At 44.0% G+C, this 26,176-nt stretch overlaps 1 protein-coding gene across 2 annotated transcripts in view; it reads left to right on the forward strand.

Annotated features, from left to right (window-relative positions):
* CFAP57 (cilia and flagella associated protein 57) overlaps positions 1–24,483 on the forward strand; it is an 81,565-nt gene extending 57,082 nt beyond the window's left edge. For both annotated transcript variants that reach the window (XM_064372258.1, XM_064372259.1), the window contains 4 exons: positions 361–495; positions 576–719; positions 9,082–9,214; positions 24,103–24,483. In XM_064372258.1, coding sequence (XP_064228328.1) covers positions 361–495; positions 576–719; positions 9,082–9,214; positions 24,103–24,317 — 627 coding nt within the window. In that variant the 3' untranslated portion in view covers positions 24,318–24,483. The remainder of the gene's footprint in view (positions 1–360; positions 496–575; positions 720–9,081; positions 9,215–24,102) is intronic.
* Positions 24,484–26,176: the final 1,693 nt, after the last annotated feature.

The raw sequence follows: 26,176 nt of genomic DNA on the forward strand, positions 1-26,176 counted from the left end.
TTGGCTCTAAAGGGATATGGGCGGCCATGTGAGCCTCCTTTCATCGTTTAAGGCCTGTGGTCCTGAAAGGAATCCAGAGCCAATAAAGGAGCCCTATGTGGCCTTTTGAGGATGAAGCCCCGTGTAGGCTGTTGAGGCCGGTGCCCAGCCAAGGGCAGGTACGTAAGACTTTTAGTGTCTCCACCTGTTGGCCATGTGCCCTTCTAGGTCTCTATGCCCAGTGCGGCCCCTGGCAGTCAGCTGTAAGTCCTAGATGAGGTGTCTCTTTTCCCTTTCTAGGCCAGAGCCTCTGCCTGCAGCCCCCGCCCCTCCACCTGGCAGGTACCCCACAGCACCAGAAGGAAATGTCTCTGATTGCAGGAGCGGGACTTGGAAGCGCTGGTCAGAAGGTTTAAGACAGACCTCCACGACTGCGTGGCCTATATTCAGGAGCCGCGGCTGCTGAAGGAGAAGGTCCGAGGTCTCTTTGAGAAGTACGTGCAGCGAGCAGACATGGTGAGCTCAGCCTCCCCTCCAGCCACGCCCTGCCCTCCTGGGGTCTCCTTTCCCTCGCTGACAATCTCCTGGCCTGTCAGGTGGAGATCGCAGGGCTGAACACAGACCTGCAGCAGGAGTTCTCCCGGCAGCGGGAGCACCTGGAGAGGAACCTGGCCACTCTCAAGAAGAATGTGGTCAAGGAGGGCGAGCTGCACCGCACCCACTACGTCCGCATCATGCAGGTACCTGCGCGTTCCCTCCACCCCGGGCCCGAGACGAGAGATCCCATCAAGGGTCCCTCTGGGACCACCTGTCTTCAGGGCTCCCCAGGCATCTGGGGACCCAGTAGCTCCCCCTAGTCTTATTTTGACTCCTCTCCTCTGACCTCCCAGAGCTCTTCCTCGCTGTGACTGTGGCTGAGAGCTCACCTAGGAGGTTTGCTAGGCACTTCCATGCTGCACCCCGCCCTCTGCCCCACCAATGCCCACCTCCCTTCCCCAGGCACCCCGTTCCTTTTTTCTTCCCCACCTTTATCCAGAGCACACCTGTGTCCTGCCTCACTCCTCTCGTCAGCCCTGGGCCCTCTGACCCTCATCCACATCATCTTTAGCTCTCCTGAGCCTCTCCCTTCTCTCTTCTGTTCCCAACTCCCATTTCACCTGACTTGGTTTTGCTCCTTTTTGTTCTGCTACTGGTATCTTGTGGCCCCGCCTCGTCTGATTTTTCTGGTGCCTCAGGTCCCTACCATTATCTCTTGGGTCCCAAGTTAGACACACCCTCCCAGAGCTGGCCTCACTCTGGTTTAATACACGCCTCACACCCACCTCCCTGGATCCTTCATAGGCTGTTCAGAGCACCTGACCCCATCACTGCCGCCTCCACCCAGGCATGTTATCAGGACTGCCAGTCAGGATTCTTCTGCCAGATTTTTGGGTATCAGTATTGTCTGAGGCAATTAATGTGAATTAGTATCAAAAGGGAACATCAGAATCGCATTTACAAAGCACGTACCTTTTTATGTTCACATTTCTTTAATGCCGTAATTAAAATACTGGAATGAGAACAGGTTGCAGTTAGATTGAAACAAACCAGTTCCCAGCTTGGCCAGTTCATGCACAGCTGGGCAGAGCACACTGTGATTCAGGCCAGACCCAGGCACGGCTGATCTCATGCCATCTTACTACCAGTCCCCGCTGAAAAGCAGCCCGGCCCATCTACCCATTGCCCTACTCCTGAGCCACGAAGGCCGTCGGAGGCCCAGAGATAGAAGTGCTTCCAGCTGATGGAGGCCTGAAACACCAGCAGCTGCACACTGAGCCGCTGCTAAGGGCCTGGAGTGCAGCAAGCAGGAAGGGGAACCAGGGTGACGGCAGGAGCAGTTGTCAGCTGCTGACATCGCTGAGCCCTCTCTGTGCCCTGTCACCAGAGCACAGGCCTGAGGGGCCCCACACGGACTGGGTCCCTCTCTCCATGCCAAGCAGCCAAAGCAAACATCGGTGTAGGAGGAGGAAGACCACAGGCTAGCCAGAGGGCGTGAGTGTCAGCATGAGGCTGCTGGGTGGGCATCCTCTCTTGTTCTGCTTCCCCATACCCTGGAGGATGCTGGGCCAGCATGGGGTGGAAAGCAGAGGCGACCCAAGCAGGGCTCCTGCCCAGCCCTGCCACTCCAAGATGGCTGGCAGAGGGAGCCATCAACAAGTGAAGTCCCTGGAAGAGTGTTTTCTCCAGCAGTACTGTAATCTATGTGCTGGGGAGTCCCGTGGATCCAAACAAGTAACTCCAGCAACTGCAGGGAGCCCTTGGAGCCCAGGGCAAGGGGGTGTGGGGTTGGCAGGGGTGCAGGTTTCCGGGTCCCCACCCCTTCAACCAGAAAGAGACTGCTTGCTGATAACAGTGGGGCTCTTTTTATTGGCAAAATGTTTGGAAGATTTTTTAAAAACAAGTTATCAAAACCACTATGCCAACCCTGGTTTACCTTGGCACTCTTCTGCCAGGAGACCTTGGTAAACTGCCTAACTGAAGGAGCCACCCTACCTATCTGTAAAATAGGGAAGAAAACACCAACTTGAAGGGGGGTGTTTCTGCAAGATCGAATGGGATAACTATATAAGGCACTAGGCACTGGCCTGGTACAGAATAAGTGCTCAAAAAGGCAATTTCCATCCTCATCGTCCAAGCAAAGGACCTATTCAAGAGCCAAGGTAGAAATCCGATGGGAGAGCCTAGGAGCCTGTCTCGGGATGGGCTACAGGTGCCTATGGACTGCAGGTGGCGAGGGTGGAGGGTGGATGGCATAATCGATTCCAGACCCTCAGCTCGTGGCCTTGGTGTGTGCTGTTCAGGAGCTGGCTGGACCTCATCTTCACTTCGATCCAAAAAAGCTGAGGAAGGCCGTGGCAAACATGGCCTCTAAGAGTAACTCATTAGAAAATAACAGAAAATGAGGTCACTGTCTCATTTGTATATTCAGACAGGAGCTCAGCCTCCCCACTCCATTCCTCAGCACACTGGCAGATATGAAAATAAGAGTTGCTATGAGATACAAACATCTAGGACACACATTTTATTCATTCAGTACACATTTTTTGAGGGCTTCTTGTGCAGCAAGCTCTGTGTCAGTCACGGAGGAGTCCAAGATGAATGTGATAGTGTTCCCGCCCTCAAGGAGTTCATCATTGGGAACCTGGACCAGATACAGTCATCGCTGCTCAGTTCATTGTATGCCATGTGTGGGCTCATCCTGGAAATGGGGTTCAGTGATGCCTTCAGGACTTATCGGAGTTTTCTGAGGGCAAGGGGCATTTGAGCTGTGCCTTGAAGGGCAAGTAGAGGGTCATCATGGAACAAGTGGGGGAAGAGCCTTCCAGGCCGAGGGAACAACCTGAGAAAAAGCAGAGAAGAGTGAGGCCTGTGGGGTGCTTGGAGACCCCGGAGTCCTTGAGAAGAGAGTCCAGGTGGAGAAGAACCCACAGAAATGGTTGGTGGCTGAGGGTCATGTTGAAAAGGGCCTCCATGTCATGCCAAAAAGTACAGTTTGTCCTGTAAACAGGCTCCACCCGAGGTATCTTAGGTAGGGGTGTCTTTGTTTTGAAAAGACAAAACACTCCACTGGCAGGGTGGAAAGACTGGTGGGGAAAGAGGCAGGTGGCAGAAAAATCCATTAGGAAATGACTGTCATGTTAAGGGTGATGAGAAGGACTTGGAAAGGGGAAAGCTGTGGTGTCCAAAGGCATTTCAGAGTAGAAACGACAACTAAAAATGTCAGGTTAGACATGGGAGGGAGGTTGGAAGAACGGAGAAGGATTCCAGGATGGCTCATTTGTGCAGTTAGGCAGATGGTGAGCCCACTAACTGTGGGTTCCAGAAAGATGTCACTGATGCAAGGATTCCAAGTCCATGGAATAAATCTGTTGCCTGCTTTTTCCAGGCTGTGAGGTGCTGCCATATTCCAAAGGTATCGACTCAGGCCATGCCATTAGGGGGCGCTGTAGCCATTCCCTTCCCTTCTCTTCTCAGTACGGAGACCGGAAACACCTGTCAGGCTCATCGTCAGTCAGTTCCAAAGTCCAAAGGCAGTCCTGCACCGCTCGGCAGAGCCCCTTTGCTTAAAAAGCTTTTTACGTAAACAGCTTCACATCCCTCAAGACTTGGCACCTTGGTGTACCCCAGGTCAGAGTTCCTCTGCAACTCAGTAGACCTGGGTGGGAGCCTGGAGGATTGAAGGGGCTTTTGGAGGCCAATTTGACCAGCGAGAGATCAGGAAGAGAAGGCTCAGCAAAGCCATTGCCTTCACATTTTTAATTCGCAAAGCCACCCAAAGCATTTTAATTCAGTTGACCTCAGTGTGACCTCGGGACCCCTCAGAACACTGGCCATCCCAGAAAACATTTTGCGGGGAGCCCAACACTTACTGGGAGTGCCTTTTGCCATCATACTATGTGAGGTATTGGAATGGAGGTGACGTAAATGTGAGGGGGGAAAGCAGTAGCCGTGGAGGAACGGGGCACTCTGGATGGAGGCACAACAGGGTTCAGACCCCAGCTCTACCACTGAGGTACGGCCTCAGTTTCCTCACGAGGCTGGTGTAAGGATGAACTGAGGGACCGTATGTGCGCTGTTTGATACACTGCAGTGATCCAATCAACCCTTGCAATTGTGGTTACTCTTATTACCGTTATCATCAAGCTCTTGCTGCCTTAGGTTCAGCTTGCTGCCTCCAGGCTCCAGGCCTGGAACACTCTTCTCCTCTGTCTCCCCTGGGAGCCCTCCTCACACTGTGTTGGGCCCCTGCTTCAGCCTCTCATGGCAGCAGCTCTGCACTGAAACTGAGCGGGACCTCCCACGTCTGGCACAGTGAGCAGTGTAAGCTTTCAGGAACTGGTTCTTAGATGACTTTTCTTAAATCAGTAAGTGAACGAATGAATGAACAGAACAAGAGAGTCAGGCTGCACTGAGTGGTGGGCCTCAATCATACTCCAGCAAGGATCAAGCCCTGGAGACCCGTTTAGGTGAGGGAGCATCGTGAGGATGTCAGAGGTTGGCAGGGGGTGCTGGGAACCAGAAATCCCAATCACAGTGACGGGGCTGTAGAGGGTGGAGGGGTAGGGAGAAGCCAGGGCAGGGCTCCACTTGGGCGGGCCTTTACAGCAGAACAGGGGAGAGCACCGAGAGCTGGTGACAGACCAGCAAGAAGCATGAACAGCAGAATCAGCTCAGACACAAAATCAGTAGGACTCAGTGACAGAATGAATGGAGATGACCAAAAAGAGGAAGCAACTAAAGATGCAAACTGAGAGAACTCGAATTGTGTTTTCAGTTTCTAGTGCTTATTCTGATGATTATTGATGCATTATTTAATGAGGATCGGGAGAAGTGAAGCTTAGCGAAGCCTAATGAAAGAAGTGGAGAGAGATCTCGAGTGAGCAAGCTTGCCCCTGTGGCTCTAAGACCCTCCCTCCCTTCTGTTCTGGTCTCTCACTGGCCCTTACCCCTTGGTTTGTAACTTCCTTATTAGTAAGAATCTCATCTTATTCGATTTGGCATCCACTGCATTAGTTACTCATTTGCTCGTCCATTTCACAGATGTTTATTGAGCACCTCTAACATGCAAGGCAGGGTCCAAGGTCTATAACCCGATAAATATGTATTGAATTGATCATGTCATGATATAAAGTCTGCAAGGAGAAGGTCCATGGGAGGATCTAGCAGTTTTACCAGGCAGCATCTGGAAGGGGAATGTGGGAAATCCATCACTGGTAGGAGAAAATTTGGGACTGTAATGTTCCCCACCTTTCCTCCCAAACTGGGGAGCCCAAAGAATGTCAAGTCCAGCTTGATGAGCAGATGAGTTTATTTAGGTCTTCCACGTGGGGCACTCCTGGGCAGCAGCGGGACAGCTGTAGAGATCTGCATTGCCTCACATCTCTAAGCTGCTTTTAAGCTAATTTCCTGGCTCTTTGCCTAGCGTGTATTTGCCATGGGGCTGTTTTCCTTGGTAGGTTTTCAGTTATCTTTCAGGATGTTTGAGTTATCAGGGACACCTGCTCCTCAGCTGGGCACTATGGTCTTGGCTAACTGCCTGGCCTTGAGGGTTAAGACAGTGAACATACACCCTTAAGTAACCTGGTGGGGGACCCATCACGCTGTGATCACCAAGGCCTGGGTTGGCTAAAAGGGTCAGACATTCGATGGAGAGAACATCTGACTCATAGAAACACAAGTACAAATGCTAGCATGGAGAATGAGGGGTTTACAGTGAGGACTGGGCATTTCATCCGAGAGAGAATTTCAGTGCTATCAAGGAATACCTGAGGCTGGCTAACTTATAAGGAAAAGAGGTTTATTTGGCTGACAGTTCTGCAGGCTGTATAGGAAGCATGGCGCCAGCATTGCTCCCGGTCAAGAACTCAGAAAGCTTTTACTCATGATGAAAGGTGAAAGAGGAACAGGCACGTCACATGGCGAGAGAGGGAGCGGGAGAGGAGAAGGTGCCAGGTTCTTTTAAAGCAATTAGTTCTTGCATTAACGAATAGAGCAAGCACTCACTCATTACCGTGAGGATGGCACCAAGCCCTTTATGAGGGAATCTGCTCCCATGACCCAAATACCTCCCTCTAGGCCCCACCTCCAACACTGGGGATCAGTTTTGAGCATGAGATTTCGAGGAGACAAACATCCAAACTGCATTGTAATGAATACTGAAATTAAGTAATATACTGGAAGTCTAAAGGTTTAGATCTGTGCTTTAGATGAAGTATCTCTGGGGGAAAAGAATCTGGTGCAGTGTCTCTAGCTCGACCCCTGTTCCCTCTTGGGCTCCACAGGTACCTCCCCACAGCAGAGAACTGTTAGTCACAGATCAGGGAGAACAGTGCTTAAGACCATCCTGTTCAAGGCCAGGTACGATGGCTCATGCCTATAACCCAGCACTTTGGGAGGCCAAGGTGGGTGGATCACGAGGTCAGGAGTTCAAGACCAGCCTGGCCAGCATGGTGAAATCCTGACTCTACTAAAAATACAAAAAATTAGCTGGGCATGGTAGCGGGCACCTGTAATCCCAGCTACTCGGAAGGCTGAAGCAGGAGAATCACTTGAACCTGGGAGGCGGAGGTTGCAGTGAGCCTAGATCACGCCATTGCACTCCAGCCTGGGCAACAGTGTGAGAGTCCATCTCAAAAAAAAAAAAGGAAAAAAAAAAAAGACCATCCTGTTCTCTGAGCTCGGACTCCATAGCTACCACTCCTGAGATAATGTCCCAAGTAGAAGCACAGTTTGTTCCTGGCACTGGTCCATTTTGTGTAGATTTGGCCTGCAGTTGCCTTTTCTGGCATGCAGACCGTCAAGGGCTTTGCAAGTGTGGTCTGGCCTGCAGACCCGCAGCAGCATTTCTTGGGAGTCCAGTGTAGGATTTCAGGGCCCATTCCAGACCTATGAGTCAGAGTGGCATCTAACAAGGTATTTAGGTGATGTATTTGTATGGTCATACACAAGGCACTACTGTAGACAAGCTGACTGCTGTGGCTGTGGGCTCTATGAGCAAAGTGGCCAGACTCTTTGGGCCCTTAGGGATGGGCCTCCTCCTTGGGGTACTTGTGCTGGGTATGAAATGGAAGGCAGAGATTTGAGGTGTGAGGAAAGAGGAGAGAAGAGACTGTGTGGATCCTGCACCACCAGGCCTCCAGCAAGCCTCGTCGTCACTCCTGTTGACTCCCCTCCTCACTCTGCATTCCAGTGATGCAGGACTGCTGCGGTCTCCCCCACCCCCATCAGCTGTGTCATATTCTGTGCCTTTGCTCCTGCTGTTCTAGTTGTCTGGGACACCCTTTACCCTCTCCTTGGTGATTCCTTCAAGCCTCAGCCCAGGGGTCAATTCCTAGGAATCTACACTGGTCATTCAGGCAGAACTAAGCATCTTTCCTCTAGGCCCTATCCTCCATCGCAGCAAGGTGGCCACCACACTAAACTGTGCCCACACCCCTCACTAAACTGTAAACTCCTCAAGAGCAGAAGCTAAGGTCTACTGTCTACACCCTAGGATCAACACAGTATCTCCATAATACTGGATGACTACATTATAGGTATTCAAAAAACATTTATTAGATGGATGGTTGAATGAATGGATGGATGGGTATTTTATTTGTCAAACACAAATAAAAGAAGTGAGTTTCCAATGGATGCAGCAGATATTAACTATTCATTTACTTTTCTGTCTTACTCACTAAACAGCAGCATGCTGAGAGCAGACCATGTTCTATTTCTGTTTGCATTCCATGGACTTACCAGATAGCCTATAAATGTGGGTTCAGCAAATGAATGACAAATGAATAAAATATAGCACAGTGCTTATGAGCTCTGGAGCCACACTGTTGGGGTTGGAATCCTGGCTCTGTCACTTGCTAGCTATGTAATTGAGCAAGTTGCATACCTCTCTCTGTGCCTCACTTTTCTCCTCTGTAAAATTGAGATTGTAATAACAACCCAGCCATAGGGTTATTTGGATGCATTTAAACTCATATAAAAAGTGCTTAGAGGCCGGGCGCGGTGGCTCACGCCTGTAATCCCAGCACTTTGGGAGGCCGAGGCGGGTGGATCACGAGGTCAAGAGATCGAGACCATCCTGGTCAACAAGATGAAACCCCGTCTCTACTAAAAATACAAAAAATTAGCTGGGCATGGTGGCACGTGCCTGTAATCCCAGCTACTCAGGAGGCTGAGGCAGGAGAATTGCCTGAACCCAGGAGGCGGAGGTTGCGGTGAGCTGAGATCATGCCATTGCACTCCAGCCTGGGTAACAAGAGCAAAACTCCGTCTCAAAAAAAAAAAAAAAAAAGTGCTTAGAAAAGCATTGTTGTTGCTGTTGACGTTGCAACAAGCATGGATGGATGGGAATGGTGCTGAGTCCACCTGAAGGTAAGTTAGCTGGTTCCTTAAGAGGCTGAACAATAGGCTGGAATAAAGGCTCAGGCCCCAGTAGAGGATCCAGAGTTCTGGATACAGACCTAACCCCGCCCATTCCTCACCTACTCAGCCCCAGGAGGGCATGTGCTTTGCCCACTAACCAACTCATCCATCCACTCCATGCTCCCTCTTCCTTCTTTTCTGCAGGAAAATGTCTCTCTGATCATGGAAATTAATGAGCTCCGCAGGGAGCTGAAGTTCACTCGGTCCCAAGTCTATGACCTTGAAGCAGCTCTGAAACTGACCAAGAAAGTCCGACCACAAGAAGTTTCAGAGGCAGGTAATGTCACCAGTGGCCAGGGGAGATGGGCACTGGGATTAAGGGATGGATGGCAGCCGCAGGCAGGTCTCCCTTTGGCTTACTTCTGTATCAGGTCGTATCTACATATGGCCTTCTGGGATCCTCTTCAGGGCACATGCCTACCATCTGAGGAATCTGTGAGGGCTTTCCCACATTCAAACACACACAGGTCCACAGTCCCCTGGCTGACATCCTTGAGGTTAGCTACGGTTCAGAATGCAGAATCTTTCAGATTGTAGAAAGTGAACACTTTATATAACATTCCCAGAGGGGTCTGGGGCAGTGCCCTGAAATCAAGCATTTTAGTATTTCTGTAGTGACAAATGAATATTCACACTAAGCTTCCTGAATTTAAAAAAGCACTCCGTTTTTAGATCTTCTTGCATTTTGGAATACTGAATAAGGGATTGTGAACCTGTACAATTAAAATGAAGACAAAAAGAAAGATGAGAAGCTATTTAAAGGGAGAGGGGAAATAATTACATAAATATTAAATGAGTCAGTTACTGCAATTATATCCTAAAGTTCCTCTGAATTTCTTTGACGGCCAAGGCAAAAAGAGAAACAAAAAAATGTGAAAGTTTATATCATTCTCATTGTATGGCAAAAGGGAGCTTTTTCTCTGGAGAAACAAATGTTTCCCTGACAATAAGTTCTCTGAGAAACTTACCACATGGATCCTTAGGAAAGGAATGTGGAGTAACAATGGCAGCCTTTAATTATAGATGCAGGCTTTCAGGCCACAAAGAAGCATTTTTTAAGTATCCACTTCTTATCTGGACAATCAGTAAAAACCAAGAGATTAAGGCATCTCTATGGCAAGTTAAGCCAACATGGTTCAAGCTTTTGTTTTCTGGTGGTTTACATTCAGGAATAAAGATTAGAGGCTTGAACTGAAACATCCCATAGCTAGGGATTGGGTGTCTGAAGTGTCAGTTGTCTCTTGCACTGTGGCCACGTAAGATTATGATGGGGTAAGGTGGCTGAGAGGTACACAGGAAACTTGTACTATTTCTGCAACTTCTCGTTAGTCTTCAACTATATAACTACATATATTTAATTACAAAATTAAATACATATGTAAGAATATATATATATATATAATTTGGTTGTCCTGTGCATTTTTGGCTAGGGTTGAAGTTGAGATAAGAGTAAACCCTGAGTAGTACTTGAACTGGCAAAATAAGACCTACAGAGTTGATGGGAGAGCATAGCGTGTGTCATAAAGACTGAGATACTTGACTTCTCAGAGGTGAAACCATCTTCTCTTGAAAATTAAGCACAGGGCCGGGCGCGGTGGCTCACGCCTGTAATCCCAGCACTTTGGGAGGCCAAGGCAAGCAGAATACTTGTGCCCAGGAGTTCAAGACCAGCCTGGGCAACATGGTGAAACCCCATCTCTACAAAAAATAGCTGTAGTCCCAGCTACTTGGGAGGCTGAGGTGGGAGGATTTTAGGATGAAATTGATGACCTGAGCCTGGGAAATCAAGGCTGCCGCGAGCCATGATCACTTCACTGCACTCCAGTCTGGATGACAGAGCAAGGCTCTGTCTCAAAAACAAAAAAAAAGTTTTAAATATGTCCAGGTATCCTAACAAATATTCAGTTGAGACCTCCTCAGGATGCCATATGAGATAGCCAGATACTTCATATTACTATCATGGAGATTTCCAGACATACACAAAAATTGAGAGAGAGGTCTAATGAATTCCTGTGACCCCAGTCCCCAGCTTCAACAAATATCAACTCCTGTCACTTGTGTTTCATCAGTATATCCCGATCCCCACCCAGAAGCCAAAGTGTGGAACCTAGAAGTCTAATGTGTCCCACAAAATCCTCAAAAGGCTCAGGAATGATCAGGAGCAGATATCTCCGTAGGTGGAAGTAAAGGTAGGGCTGAAAACAGAAAAAATCTGTTTAAGCTGTTAGATCCACCTACTGTCCAACACAGTGGCTAAAAACAGACCCACATCAAGTCCATCATCTTGAAATTTCAGAACACCAGGGTATAAGGAAAAAATAATGCTCGAGACTTCCAAAGGAGTTAAGGAAAGTTTTTATACAGAGGATCAAAAATCACAATTACAGGATACAAAATCAACACACACAAAAAAGTTGCAACTTTTATGTACTAACCATGTACTATCCAAAAAGGAAATTAAGAAAACAATTGCATTGGCCGGGCATGGTGGCTCACGCCTGTAATCCAAGCACTTTGGAGGCCAAGGCGGGCGGATCACCTGAGGTTGGGAGTTCAAGACCAGCCTGAGCAACATGGTGAAACCCCGTCTTTATATAAAAAGAAAATAATAATAATAAAACAATTGCATTTACAATTACATCAAAAAGAATAAAATACTTGGAAATAAACTTAACTGAAAAGGCAAAAGACTGAAAACTACAAAACATTGCTGAAAGAAAATTAAATACCAGTTAGTGGATAGGAAGACTTGTTGTTAGTATGTCAGTACTACCCAAAGTGATCTGCAGATTCATCGCAATCCCTATAAAAAAAAACCTCAATGGCTTTTTTGCAGAAACAGAAAAATCCATTCTAAAATTCATATGGAATCTCAAGGTACCCTGAATAGCCAAAAGAATCTTGAAAAAGAAAAAGATTGGCGGTCTCATACTTTCTGATTTCATAACCTGCAACAAAACTATAGCAATCAAAACAGTGTGATACTGGCATAAAGACAGACATACAGACCAATGGAATAGAATATAGAGCCCAGATATAAACCCTTAAATATATGGTCAAGTGATTGTCAACAAGGGTACCAACACCATTTGGTGGGGAAAAGACAGTCTTCTCAACGAGTAGTGTTGGGAAAACTGGATACACACATACAAAAGAATTAAGATGGATCCTTACCTTATAGTATATACAACAGTTAACTCACAGTGAATCCAAGATCTAAACAGAAGAGCTAAAACTATAAAACTCTTAGAGGAAAGCATAGAGGAAAGGCTTCGTAACATTGGGTTTGGCAATTATTTATTTGGTGAATGACACAAAAAGCACAGGCAACAAAATAAAAAACAGATAAATTGGACTACATCAAGAGTTTAAAGTTTCAAGCATTAAAGACCATTATCAATAGCTGGACATGGTGGAACACATCTATTATCCCAGCTACTTGGGAGACTGAGGCAGGAGGATTTATTGAGCCCAGAAGTTTGAGGCCAGCCTGGGCAACATAGCAAGATCCCATCTCTTAAAAAACAGATACAAACATACACACTATCAACAGATTGGAAGGGCAACCCAGCAAATAGGAGAAAAATGTTTGCAAATCATATAGATAAAGGATTTATATCCAGGCTATATAAATAAAAAATTTCTACAACTGAACAACAAGAAGTTGTTTTTTTTTTGAGATGGAATCTCGCTCTGTCACCAGGCTGGAGTACAGTGGCGCAATCTCAGCTCAATGCAACCTCCACCTCCCAGGTTCAAGCAATTCTCCTGTCTCAGCCTCCTGAGTAGCTGGGACTATGGGCACGTGCCACCACACCCAGCTAATTTTTGTAGTTTTAGTAGAGATGGGGTTTCACCATGTTGGCCAGGATGGTCTCGATCTCTTGACCTCATGATCCGCCTGCCTTGGCCTCCCGAAGTGCTGGGATTACAGGCGTGAGCCACCACATCCAGCCAACAAAAATTTTAAATGGGCAAATTACTTGAACAAACATTTCTCTAAAGAAAATTTGTAGATGGCCAATAAGTATATAAAAAGATTCTCAATATCAATAATCAGTAGGAAAATGTAAAACAAAATCACAATGAGATGCTACTTCTTACTAATTAGTATGGCTATTATAAAAAACAAAAACAGAAGACAGAATATAGCAAGTGTAGGCAAAGATATAGAGAAATTGGAACCCTTGTGCACTGCTGGTGGGAATGTAAAATGGTACAGCTGCTATGGAAAATATGACAGTTCCTCAAAAAATTAAAAATAGAATCACCATATGATCCAGCAATTCCACTTCTGGATATATATGCAAAAGAACTGAAAGCCAGAAACTCAAAGATATATGTGTAAATTTATGTTCATAGCAGCATTATTTACAGTTGCTGAAAGATGAAAGCAGCCCAAGTGTCCATTGATAGATAAGGATAAACAAAAGGTGGCATATACATTCAATAAAATAGTATTTAGCCTTAAAAAGGAAGAAAATTCTGACACATGCTGCAACATGGCTGGACCTTGAAGACAGTATGTGAAATAAGCCAGCCACAAAAGGACAATATTGTATGATTCCATTTAAATGAAGTGTCTAGAGTACTCAAGTTCATAGAAAGTAGACTGGTGGTTGCCAGGGGCTGGGGAGTAGAGAGGAATGGGAAGTAAGTGTTTAATGGGTGTACACAGTTTTATTTGGACAAGATAAAAGGTTCTAGAAATGGATGGTGGTAATGTTGTACAACATTGTGGATGTACTTAAGGTTACAAAACTGTACACTTAACAATGGTAAAATTTTGTTATGTATATTTTACCACAATTTTAAAATATTTTTAATTTTAAAAACGATTATATCATCTACATATCTATCACCATGAAAAAAATGGTTTCTTCATTTAGCCTTTTGGCAGTAAAGGATCTGAAACTATCAAATGACAGCAAATCCCAATTTCATTAGACTTCTCAACAGTAGCTGCAAGTTAGAGAACAATGAACCTATATCTTTAATTTTCCAAGGTAAAATGATTTTCAATCCAAAATTCTATACCCAGGCAAACATCCAGTCAAGGGAGAGGGTAGAATTAAGGCATTTTTAGATATACAAGGGTCTCGATAAATTTACCTGCTATACACTTTCTCAGGAAGCTACAAATGAATGCTCTTTGCCAAATAAAGGAAGTAAACCAAGAAGAAAGGCATAGGATTTAAATAAGACTCAAATAAGAGGAGGAAAAAGAATTCCTAAAATGATGGTGAAGGGAGATAGCCAGATAATAGCTTTGCCACAGGACTAGAGAGTAATCAGTCCAGACTGGGTAGGTCAGAAGACACTTGGAGAAGATGAAATTGATATAATATCTAAGTATCTAATGGGAGAACATTTACACAACTACCAAAGAGTTGAGATTGAATTGGTGTTATAAAATATCTGAGCTTTGGCCTCGGCCCTGCCACTACTCACTGCACAGAAAGCCAGTCACTGAGACAAGTATTGCCAAGGAAGAAGGCTTTAATTGGGTGCTGCAGCTGAGGAGATGGAAGTTCAGTCTCTAATCCATCTCTCCAAATGACTAAAACTAGGGGTTTCAATAGCAGGGAAGAAATGTAACAATATGTAAAAAACAAGAACTAGAGAGAGGCAAGGGGGCATCTGGTGCCCTGATCTGGTGAGTTTTGGTTTTTGATACTTTTCTTAAGAGAACTGAAGGTCCTTTCTTGAGGAAGGAACAACTCAGATAATACAAATATAAGTTTCAAGCTATAATAGCAGAAGGGTCAATTTCTGTGTTTATCCAAAAACAATGGTCTATGGGAGTATTGGGCCTATTGGGCTGGTTTCAGTACCCCCTTTCTGAGGAATCTGGTTGTCGATCTTTCTGGCTGCTTCATGCTGAGGAGGGGTGTTGTAGGCAGCTCCACATCATGGGTGACCATGTGGCTACCTGATAATCATAGCTTAATCTAATATGGAGTTTTCTTCTGAAATAGTCTTTCTCTCTCTAGTCCCCCACTTCCACCAAAGACAAATCACAGCAGAACCAGTCTACCTGCAAAATTAAGCTTCGGTCGCATATACTTGGCTTGATTACCCACATAAAGTACAAGAATCATTGTCCATATAGACTCTCCCAAATTGGCTTTGCTGGAGCATCTTGCAAGGCCATTTCAGTTAAAGCCCTGAGAAAATAACCAGTTCCTTCAATTATGTTCCATTACAAAAGAAAACATGGTTATTAACATATGCAAACAAACATATTGCCATGAATTAAGAGTATTCACAAATAGTTTACAAATTCTGGAGAAACTAGGAAGAGAGAGAAATACAACTTAAAATGTGTTATAAAAAGTATACTCAGTACACTCAAAGTATATTCCAAAGCTATAAATAGCTCAAGATTCTCCAGACTCTGAAAAAAAAAAAAACAAAAAGAATCAGCAATATTTCAAACAACAGAAGTCATAAAAAATTATTTATGTCCTCCATTAGTTCAGTCTATACAGTTACCTCCTGCAGTGCTTCAAATTGGGTTAGCAATCTTTTATGAATACATCAGCCTTTCAATTAGTGCCCTGAAAGTTTTCTCTAATCCAGTAGCACAATGTACAAAGTTATCTGAAAGCTGCATTCAAGAGTCTTCTTCATGAACTCCCAACAAACAAGCCTTGGATTGTAGCTAATTATAAGTCACTTCTTTTTTTTTTATGAAAGATCAAAGCAAAACATCAATTGTGAATGACAAAAGTCTTAAGATAGCCATAGTGAACAATAGAGTTGATAAGGTAATTTGGTTACTCTTGTCATACAACAATTTAACACAACAATAATTACTGACAATATACACTAAGACATATCAGAATTTCAGGAATGTCATACAATCATGGAATACATATTAACAACACATTTACATAAATATAACCCCAAGAAAGTTAAATGCCACCTCACGTTTGATAGTGCTTCTTGTATAATTCTAACGTAACAAATAAGCCTAATATGGCTCTCTTGGACTTCAGGGAACCTAGTATACAAGAAAAATTAGTTTCATGTCAAGAAGACTGAATTTAGAACTTGAAATTTTGCTGTTGGAAAGTCTGCTAGATTTCAGAGGTTTAAGACACTTGTTACTGTCCAAGCACAGTGGCCCATGCCTATAATCGCAGCACTTTGGGAGGCCAAGGTGGGCAGATCACTGGAGGTCAGGAATTCAAGACCAGTCTGGCCAACATGGTGAAACCCTGTCTCTACTAAAAATATAAAATTCAGCAAGGTGTGGTGGCACACACCTGTAATCCTAGCTACTTGGGAGGCTGAGGTGGGAGAATTGCTTGAACCTGGAAGGTAGAGGTTACAGTGAGTCAAGATCATGCCCTGCACTCCAGCCTGGGCTACAGAGCAAGACTCTATCCAAATAAAAAAACCAGACACTTGATATCTCGAAAAAAAAAAAAACCACACACTTGATATCACAAAACAGGATTACAAGGTACTATAAAATAGCTATTCTGGTAACCAAAATTATAACACAAAAACATTTACTCTTTGATAGGAAACAGTTTCCCAAACAATAAGGCCTAATAGTTAAGACAGCATGGGGCCAACTAAATCTGTCCCTTCCCCCTCTGTTTTCTCCCTTGCAATTTACTCAAAAGGTAAACAAAATCTTTTATCTTTTAATATTAAAAAAAATCTTATTCAAAAGAGAAAACCAAACTTTTAATTCTGTATGGTGTATTACTAATGTTAAAGCTAGTTTTAATAAAATATTATAAACAAATCTATCCAATTTTAATCAGTTTGACCCTAAGGTAAGATTTCTATAAATTTTTATATGCTTTTCTAATTTTCTATTAAAGAGCAGATCAATCCTCCAAGAAAACCCTGTTATTCCAACATATGAGCCCAGATGCTGGCCTTGCATCACTGTCCTTTTTATATTAATGTTTTATTTATAGAAAATACCTGAACTAATCTAATCCTCAAAATCAACCCTTACAATTTCACACACCCACTTCTTCTGTGATAGTCCCTGGGCCTAGAGGGATTGAGTAATTTTAATTTCTGGCCCGGTGTCTCATGAAAGCAGTTCATTTTGAGTGTCACCTTCTCCCAAGTCTGAAGACAAGGATTCGACTGGTGTCAATGCTCAAAATTTAGCAAGGATTGGTGCCTTCTTCAGACTGAAGAGTCAAAGCCCTGTAACTTTAACAGCACAAGGATTAGTTAATAGGATATTTATACTACAGAAAGTTGTGTCATTCTCTCTAACATGTTACAGTTACAACCGTGTAATTTGGTGTTTAGGAGTTACTGCCTGCCCCACTTTAAACTACTGTATTAAAGTAGTTAGATTATTCATTGCATATGTCTAATTGCTAGTATTCTAGTGACAGAACTGTCACCAGGAGCATCAAAAATGTCATAAGCTGTATGTCAAACTTATCAAACTAAGACAGCTAACTTTTTTCTCCATTATTGAAAAATGCTAAATGCAAATGTCAATTTTGGAAATTCAATATGAGAAATAATCGCCTTTCACTTATATACTATACAACAAGGACAAAGTAAGAACAAGCACAAAATAATTTCTTTTCAGCTGTTTTTTTTTTTTTTTTTATTGTTGTTTTTGATTTGGGGGTTTTTTTGAGACAGGGTCCCACTGTGTAACCCAAGGCTGGAGTGCAGTGGCACAATCTCAGCTCACTGCACCCTCTGCCTCCCAGGGTCAGGAGTCCTCCCACCTCAGCCTCCCCAGTAGCTGGGACTACTGGCTTGCACCACCACACCTGGCTCATTTTTGTATTTTTTGTAGAGATAGGGCTTTGCCATATTGCCCAGGGTGGTCTCAAACTATTGTACTCAAGTGATTCGCTTGTCTTGGCCTCCCAAAGTGCTAGGATTATAGATGTGAGTCACTGCATCTGGCCCTCTTTTCAGCTATTCTAAATGTACATCATCATACATTTCCAAGATTGGTTTCTAAACAACTGAGTAGGTAACTTTCACCACCAAAATCTTCAGACTAGTGTTTGTGAGATTTGCAGCAATGCAAGCAATGCAGGCATGTATGTGAGATTTGACTCCACACTAAATCTGGCATCATGCTTAATTGTATTAAAAACCTGCACGTATTTTGTTTTCGAACACACACATGAAGGCCCATCAGTGATACATAGCTTCAGATTAAAAATCACTAGAAAGTCTCACCTTTTTTTATTACTACTTAATCCAAGTGAATGCCACTTTAAATTAGTTTGAGAGAAATTCTTGTCAATATAATGTCCTTAAGGACAAGGCCAATGTTTCCTGAACATTAAAACTTTGTACGCATATCACAGTTTTTCTTCATTAAAGGAAAAGATCTAAAACCAACCCAAACTGTTGATTCAAGTGACTCACACTAGAAACAAACACCACTCAAGCAGTTCCACTTTCATCCACTCGCCCAACAACACAATGTATAATGTACTATTTCTGTTCGGAACTTATAACAGCCTTCCACTAGAAACTAAAGAACATGGATTGTTTTATACGAACGCATACACAAGCAAAACACCAAGGAAAACAAACAGCAAACAAATAAAAATTAGAAGCAGGAAATCAACCCCAACATTTCTCCCACTGAGTCTACCCTGGAGACTACCATGTTACCCAGAGCCCAAAAAAAACACGTGATCAATATTTTATTTCTGATACCCGATTCAATATCCTTAAGTCCACCAATATCACCATACATCCTGGGCAATCAAGAAATTCGCTCTAGGCACATGACCAGTAAGTATTCCAGTGCCAGCACTGTTCATGCGTAACAGCAAACATAGTGTGAAGCAGTGCAGGCAGGTATGTGAGATTTGGCTCCACCCTAAATGTGGCATCATGCTTAACTGTATTAAAAAACAGTTACCAAACTGGCAATGCATGTCTTTACAATATTTCTTATTTTACCTTCATCAAGACTAAGAACTTTATGAAAATGTTAGTTAGCCAGATTTCTCCAATTCTCTATCAGGTTTTAAAGAATATTTTATTATCTAAACTTTCTATTTCCTCTGTATGTGCAGAGAAAACAAAAAAAATCCTATGTATGACTTACACAGACCATGTATCACATCCCTGGGCTTTCCATCCAGTCCCAGATTTTCTTCTTCATTTTTCTTTAAAGAACCAGTCATTTTACTCCAGAACAAAAAACTCATCAGACAAAATTTTTTGTCATACAAATGTATTATCTTTTCCTTATAACCTTCCTTACCAAAAATATATCTTCATATCCATAACTTTCTTCACATCTCTCTCCCCTACCTTGTTTCATAAACAACCATTTTTAAGTCCATAATTTGAATTAACATTTAGATAGCTTCTAAATTAGACAAAATTATTTTTTATCTCACTAATAACATATCTTTTGGCCCATTTTATATACAGAATTATATGTTAACTATAGTTCTTATCCTTAATAACCTTAAATTTTAGTGAAACCCTGAAAAGCAAGAAATCTTGAACTATCAGATATAAGCATTTTATAGAAGAAAACAATTCCACAACTTTTAGAAACATATTTCTCCATATCAGAACTTTTTCTTAATTGGAAATGACCCAGATAGCCAATGAACATCAAAAATAATTTTAAGATTTTAAATTGCACAAAAAATTTACCTAAAATGTTTATCCCTTGACATGTATACAGTTTCTTCATTTAGATTACTTCTGAAAACTGAGGTATTAGGCACAATCATATAAAGTTAGTTATTTCCTTGTTAACCAAGGCCTTTCTTAATGGCCGGTGAATATCAGGTGCTCACCTAAATAAGAGCCTCAAAGTTAAACACATAGGTATTTTTGCCAATAACTCAGAAGATTCACCTAACAACATTAGTCTCATCTATCAAAGAAGACATACAAACCAAGATCATTTTGTTTCTGCTAGGTTAATAGCTTTATAACCTTCTATGCCAAACACTGAAACCTCAAAATATCTAGCAAAGACATATATAAAATGCAAACAAATGTATTCTGACAATTCTGAAGACATTTCTATTTTCATTTTGCCAATAATTTTAAAGCCAGCTTGTTTAGTAAAAGTTTACTTAAGTCACCTGAACTTGAAAATTGCTTGGACTTATTTACTTAATATATGAGTAATATATGCTCTTTTGCTTATAAGCCAATTTGGTAGACACAACATATAATAATGAGTGTTCATATAAATAAACACATCTAGACATGTAGACACACAAACAATTGAAAATCTAATAGCTTTTACCTTGGAACTCTAGCCATGAAATACCAATACAAGCTCACTGGTTTTACATGGTTATACTTTGTTTGCCTCAACAGTTAATCCAATGAAGGCTGTGAACCAACATTTTAAGTAATGCAGTTTCCATGACAGTTTGATTTTTAAAGCCCAAACCTCCACAGACTACAAAGAACACTGGGGCTAAATAGCACCAAAGGAAAACATCACATATTAACCAGGCCCAACTTTGCCTAGAACAGCAGCACAAAAGCCTGGGTACATGCAGCTCCATCCCAATTTCCCATTTAACAGCAAACTCCAGATTCCAAACAATATTGGGGCCAGACATGATTGCACAAGAACATCAAGTTGGCTGAATTCTGATTTCCCATGACTGTATCAAACACACACAATCACCAAAACTATCCAACTGCTGCAGCAAGAAACAAACCCCTAGAGTATCCAAACTGAAACAGTCAGGGTGCTTCCTCTCTCTACTGGTTAAGCCTGATCGACCTGCATATGGAAATTCCTTAAGGAATTTACCAAATTGAGAGGAGCTAACCCCATCGTCTGGTACCCAAAAAAGATGCTCACTTGCCGGGACACAACACAGTTACAAACAAATCCCCAAGAGTGTCCATACTGAAGCAGTCAGGGTGCTTCCCTCTCAGTCAGTTGGGCTTGTTCCACCTACAAATAGAAATTCCTTTAAAAATTTCCCAAATCGAGAGGAGCAGATCCTGCTGTCTGGACCCACAAAGGACATTCACCTATCTGGGTGCCGATGTTGAATTTCAAAGGCAGTTCTTCTAAGGCAATCAGGAACAAAGTTTGGGCTGGCTATGGCAGGGCCAGAGAGAGACGGAAACTTACCTCCAGTCATATTTGGGTGGGCAGCTGCTTAGGAGGGCTTCTGAGACTCCTAGCCCACAGCAGCCAAGCTGCCACAAGCAAGACATTTCTGGTCAGGGAAACAAAATCTATTACTGAAACGCCAGGGGTTTGGGCTAAGTCCTGCTGCTCACAGCACAGAAAGCCAATCACTGAGAGGACAAGTATTGCCAAGGAAGAAGGTTTTAATCAGGTGCTGCAGCCAAGGAGATGGGAGCTCAGTCTCAAATCCATCTCCTTGACTGACTAAAGTGGGTGGTTTATGTAGCAGGAAGAAATGTAACAATGGGTAAGAAAACAAGAACTAAGGAGGGACCAGGGGCCATCTGGTGCAGTGATCTGGTGAGTTTCAGTTTTTTGACACTTTTTTTTTTGAGGGGCCTGACACTTTTTTTTTTGAGGGGCATGTTTTATCTGAGGAAGAAACTCAGATTAAAAAAATATAGGTTTCAAGCTTTAACAGCAGAAGGGTCAATTTCTATGCTTATTCAAAAATAACTGTCTATGGGACTATTGAGAGTTTCATTGGCAATATGGACATAAGAAATTTCACAGATGAAAAAACAAAGCAATTATTAACTTTAAGGAACACAAATTACTGTATGGAAAAGAGAAATGAATTATTGTATACTACATGGCTCAACTGTCACCAGCAGTTACATAAATCATAATTAAATTCTGACTATTGATCTCAAAATTAGGAGGATGAAAGGATGGGAAGTATGTGGGGGTGGGGAGGGTGCTGAAGGAAAGCTAAATCCTCATGTTTCATAGATAGACATCAGTAGATAATGCCTAAAAATGATAAGTCAAAGAAGCAATGTAAGCACATTAATCAAAGCAGACTGTGGAAGTAGGTATCAAAAGAATTAGCTAAAATAATTGACATTGTTGCCTCTGAGGATTGAGAAATGGAGTGAAACATAGAACAAGAGATACTGTTATTTGTAATAAGCCTTAGTGGGTTGACTACAGGCATGTATAACTTTGATAAATAAATTAAGAAAATATTAGGAAAAGCATGCTTTCCTTTCAGTTTTCTATTACAAGCACATTCTTATTTTTCTTCCTTTGTGCATATGGGAAAACTGACAAAGATAATCTTTTTTAAAAAGAAAGAGTCAAAGCAAAATAGAATGAATTAGGAAACTAAAGATCGACTAGAGGAGAAAGCTTACCTTGCATAAGAAGATAGATGAGAAAGTGAGAGAGTGTTTGTGTCAATCTTGACTCTGGATGAAGGAAAGAAAAACTTGAGACAGGGTCTCTGCATGAGAATTTCTAACCAAAAGTCCCCACTCAGACAAGTTTTAGTCTAGAATTTGCATTCCATTTGTGCCTCAAGGCAATCTCAGCTGAAAATTTACCTTAAAAGGACCCCACAGTAGTAGTGCCCTTAGGCCCCAATCAGAAGCAATGCACATTTTCTCTGGAGGAGTAAAGTTTAAATACAGGCTTCATGGTGGCTCACGCCTGTAATCCTAGCACTTTGGGAGGCCAAGGTGGGTGGATCACGTGAGGTCAGGAGTTCAAGACCAGCCTGGCCATCATGGTGAAACCCCATGTTTGTATTAAAAAAAAAAAATACAGGCCTCAAAGAATTCCCATAGATAGTGTTCTGAGGAACATGAGGTCATAATCAAAAGTCATAAATACTTGAGAAAATAAACCACCAGGAGTGAAAATCAACAAAAATGTCAAACTACAGAATAAAACCAACAAAGACTCATAGCTAGTACAATTATTAAAATAAGAAAATTTCATGTCGGAAAAAATAAAAAAGGAATTTGAAAAATAAGACAAAAAAGCAAAAGTCTTCCAAAACTACACAGGCAAATTTGAAAAAGAACCAAATAATACTTCTAGAAATGAAAACTATTATAATTAGAAGCTCAATGGACAGATTGAACAGTAGATTAGACACATCTGAAGGGGGAATTTGTGAGCTAAAAGAATAAATTGCCCAGATTGCAGCCCAGAGAGATGAAGATATAGTAAAAGGCAATGAGGATAGATTGGGATAATGCAATGTATGCCTAATTGAAGTTTGAGAAAGAAAGAGGAGAGGCAACATTACAGTAAGGAACAGCCAAGAGTTTTTCCAGAATTGATGAAAGATGTCACTTATCAAATCCAGGAAGCCCAGTGGATCCCAAGGAGAGCGCATGGGACAGGAGGGCAAGGCAACTAGAAAACTGAGGGCGCTGCTGGGAAGATGGAGGAAGAAACTCACTGGGGTCCAGCTGGCCAGAAAAGGGAGTGAATCTAAAATGAGCTGATTTGGTAGGCAATAAATGGAGTTGTCCAGGAAGAGGGGGTCTTGGTTCAGTCCATGTGTGTCACGCATAGAGCAGTTACAGCGGATGTGGTCAGAGAATGGAGGACAGTGCTAGAGTGAAAGGCCTAAAGCATGGCATCCAGGTGGCAAGGGAGGGGAAGCCACAGGAGTGGGTGCTGGCATGGCATGGAGGCCAAGGTCACTAATGCTGTGACCTCAGCCTTGTGGGACAAGGGTGAGCTGTGGACCCTGGTGGACACTGCCATTCCCCAGCACCTGAGACAGGGAAGATAACTCAGGGGAGAAAGTCCTCAAGGACTAGTGAGTGGACACACCAGGAGGGGCAGGAAGGGGTCTTTCTCCAGGAGCAGGGGTTTTGCCCAGGGAGGAACACTGGCAGTTCAGAAGCCAACATAGGTCAGCAGAAGAGTGCCACCCTGCCTAGGATGTGGGGAATAGGAGAAGGGGCAGCCTCTATGGGTGGGGACCTCCGTGCAGGCGGATCTGGGGGCTCAGGAGAGGCACTGGGCTCGGGTAGTTCTCAGTATTCACATCACCACTCTGAAGTATATTGCTTCACGTCTCCATCTCTCTCCAAGACAGATGGACAAAATGGCTTGTCTCTGTACCTCTAGCATCTGGGACTGAGTGTCTGCTCCACAGTAGGTGCTCAATAAATGTTTGAGGAAGCAGGGAGGAAGGAGGGGAGGATCGGCTCTGCACCAGTGCAGTGGACAGGCCCGCATGAGTCCTGCTCTGTCCCTCACAGGACCCCGCAAGGACATGCCCAGCATGGCTCCCACCATGAGGTTGAATGAGCAAGAAGAAACTGGGAGGATCATCGAAATGCAGCGCCTAGAAATCCAGCGCCTCAGAGACCAGATCCAAGAGCAAGAGCAGGTCACAGGGTTCCATACCCTCACTGGAGCTCGGCTCCCTTCCCTCTCCAACTCGGAGGCAGACTTTGAGGTGAAGACCAACTGACCACCTCTGGTGAGCCATCTCCGGCCACAGCCAGAAGAAACGTGGTGTGTCTGTCCCCAGGCCAGACTTGTGGTTAGAGTCTGTATGGTTCCTGAAGCACTGACCCCACCAACTCTTTCTCTTGCCCTGGGGAATTTGGGACACAGAATAAAGGTATTTGCCCACACCTTGTCTAACATCTGCTTAGCTGAGGGGCCAAGGCCAGGAGAGGGAGAGAGGGAAGTCTGAGGACTGGGGGCTCCAGCTGACCCAAAGCCACCTCTGCTTGTCCCTATGTGGGCATAGGACTCCCTGGCACTGGGCATAGGACTCCCTGGCACTGGGCATAGGACTCCCTGGCACTGAGAGATCACACTGGACTTGAGGCTGGCTTCCTGCCACCCTTTCTTCCAGGCCTCGAGGATTTAGCTGCCTGCTGCTGCTCACCTGGACTCTCCTCTGCCAACTCAGTCAGGACCAAATTCTGCTCATTCCTGTCTCCTTCAGGAAATGCAGCAAGGCTTTCTGAGGATTTTTTTATTTTTGTATTTTTGTTGAGATGGAGTCTCGCTGTGTCACCCAGGCTGGAGTGCAATGGCATGGTCTCGGCTCACTGCAACCTCTGCCTCCCAAGTTCAAGTGATTCTCCTGCCTCAGTCTCCTGAGTAGCTGGGATTACAGGTGTGTGCCACCACACCCAGCTAATTTTTGTATTTTTAGTAGAGACAGAGTTTCACCATGTTGGCTAGGCTAGTCTGGAACTCCTGACCTCAAGTGATCTACCCACCTTGGCCTCCCAAAATGCTGGGATTACAGACATGAGCCACCGTGCCCGGCCTCTGAGGATTTTTTTAATCTGTGTAAAAAGGGAAAAGATGACAGTAAAATAACAGACATGGAAGTGTTGCAGGAATTCCCCAAAGTCTTATGTACTGCGGACCCTGTTCTTGGGACTGTGAGCAGAGCCCTGCCCTCATTTCTCTTGCCTCCATGTCATTCTAGACTCGTCATCTTTGTTCTGCAGGGTCCTGCTCTGCTCCTCCATTTCTGGGGTAGGAGGGGATGCACTCCTCCCTCTAGTTATTCCTCTCAGGCTCCATCCTGGGAGACCCAGCCACGCACAGGTACCAAGAGAGATAGCCCTTTATGCACTAAAGAGCAAAAGATTATAATCCAATGTCCCCGTCTTCTCCCATCTGCAGAGGCCAGACACCCCTCTAATACCCAAATAAGAAATGTTTAAGCCCACAGTCCCTGCTGGTCCCTGCTGGTCACCTCTGGCTATCTGAAACCTGGCATTGTCCCATCTTCCCCCAATCACTTGACTGAAACTCTGGGCACTGCTCATGGGTTGACTTTCACAGAGAGAGTTGAGGCTTGGCAGTCACATTTGGCAAGGTCTCCCAAAGGCTGGGGTAGCAGGAGCATGCAGGCAAAGGCCATGGAGCAAAGGGCTCCACAGGGTCTGCAGGAGACTCTCTGCTGAGCAACAGCCCCCACCCAGCCTGCACCCTGTCACAGCAGCCAGCTCCTTCCCCAATGCTGGCATGTTCTTCACATGTCCTTGCCCCACTGGGAAGCCAGATCCAGAGAGCAGGAAAGGATCCAGGCACTCCCCAGAGAGGTTCAGCTGCAAAGATGACAGCCTATGACATTATTATGACGGGTAGGTGGGATCTTCTGGGACCCAAACTTCTCCACTCCAAACTGGCATGTTGGCTTCACCTTTGCAGAAGAAATGGACTTGAAATGAGATTGGGGGATGAGGGGCCAGCAGGGGCAGGTTGTGCAGGACCTTGAAGGCACACACAAACTATGGGCCACCCAGAGGCCAATGCTAAGCCACTGGGAGTCACTGCCATTGCTCACCAAGCTCTTGC

This window comes from Aotus nancymaae, unplaced genomic scaffold (genome assembly GCF_030222135.1).
Source record: "Aotus nancymaae isolate 86718 unplaced genomic scaffold, 86718_ANA_hifiasm-v0.15.2.pri h1tg000007l, whole genome shotgun sequence".
Taxonomy (NCBI): Eukaryota; Metazoa; Chordata; class Mammalia; order Primates; family Aotidae; genus Aotus; species Aotus nancymaae.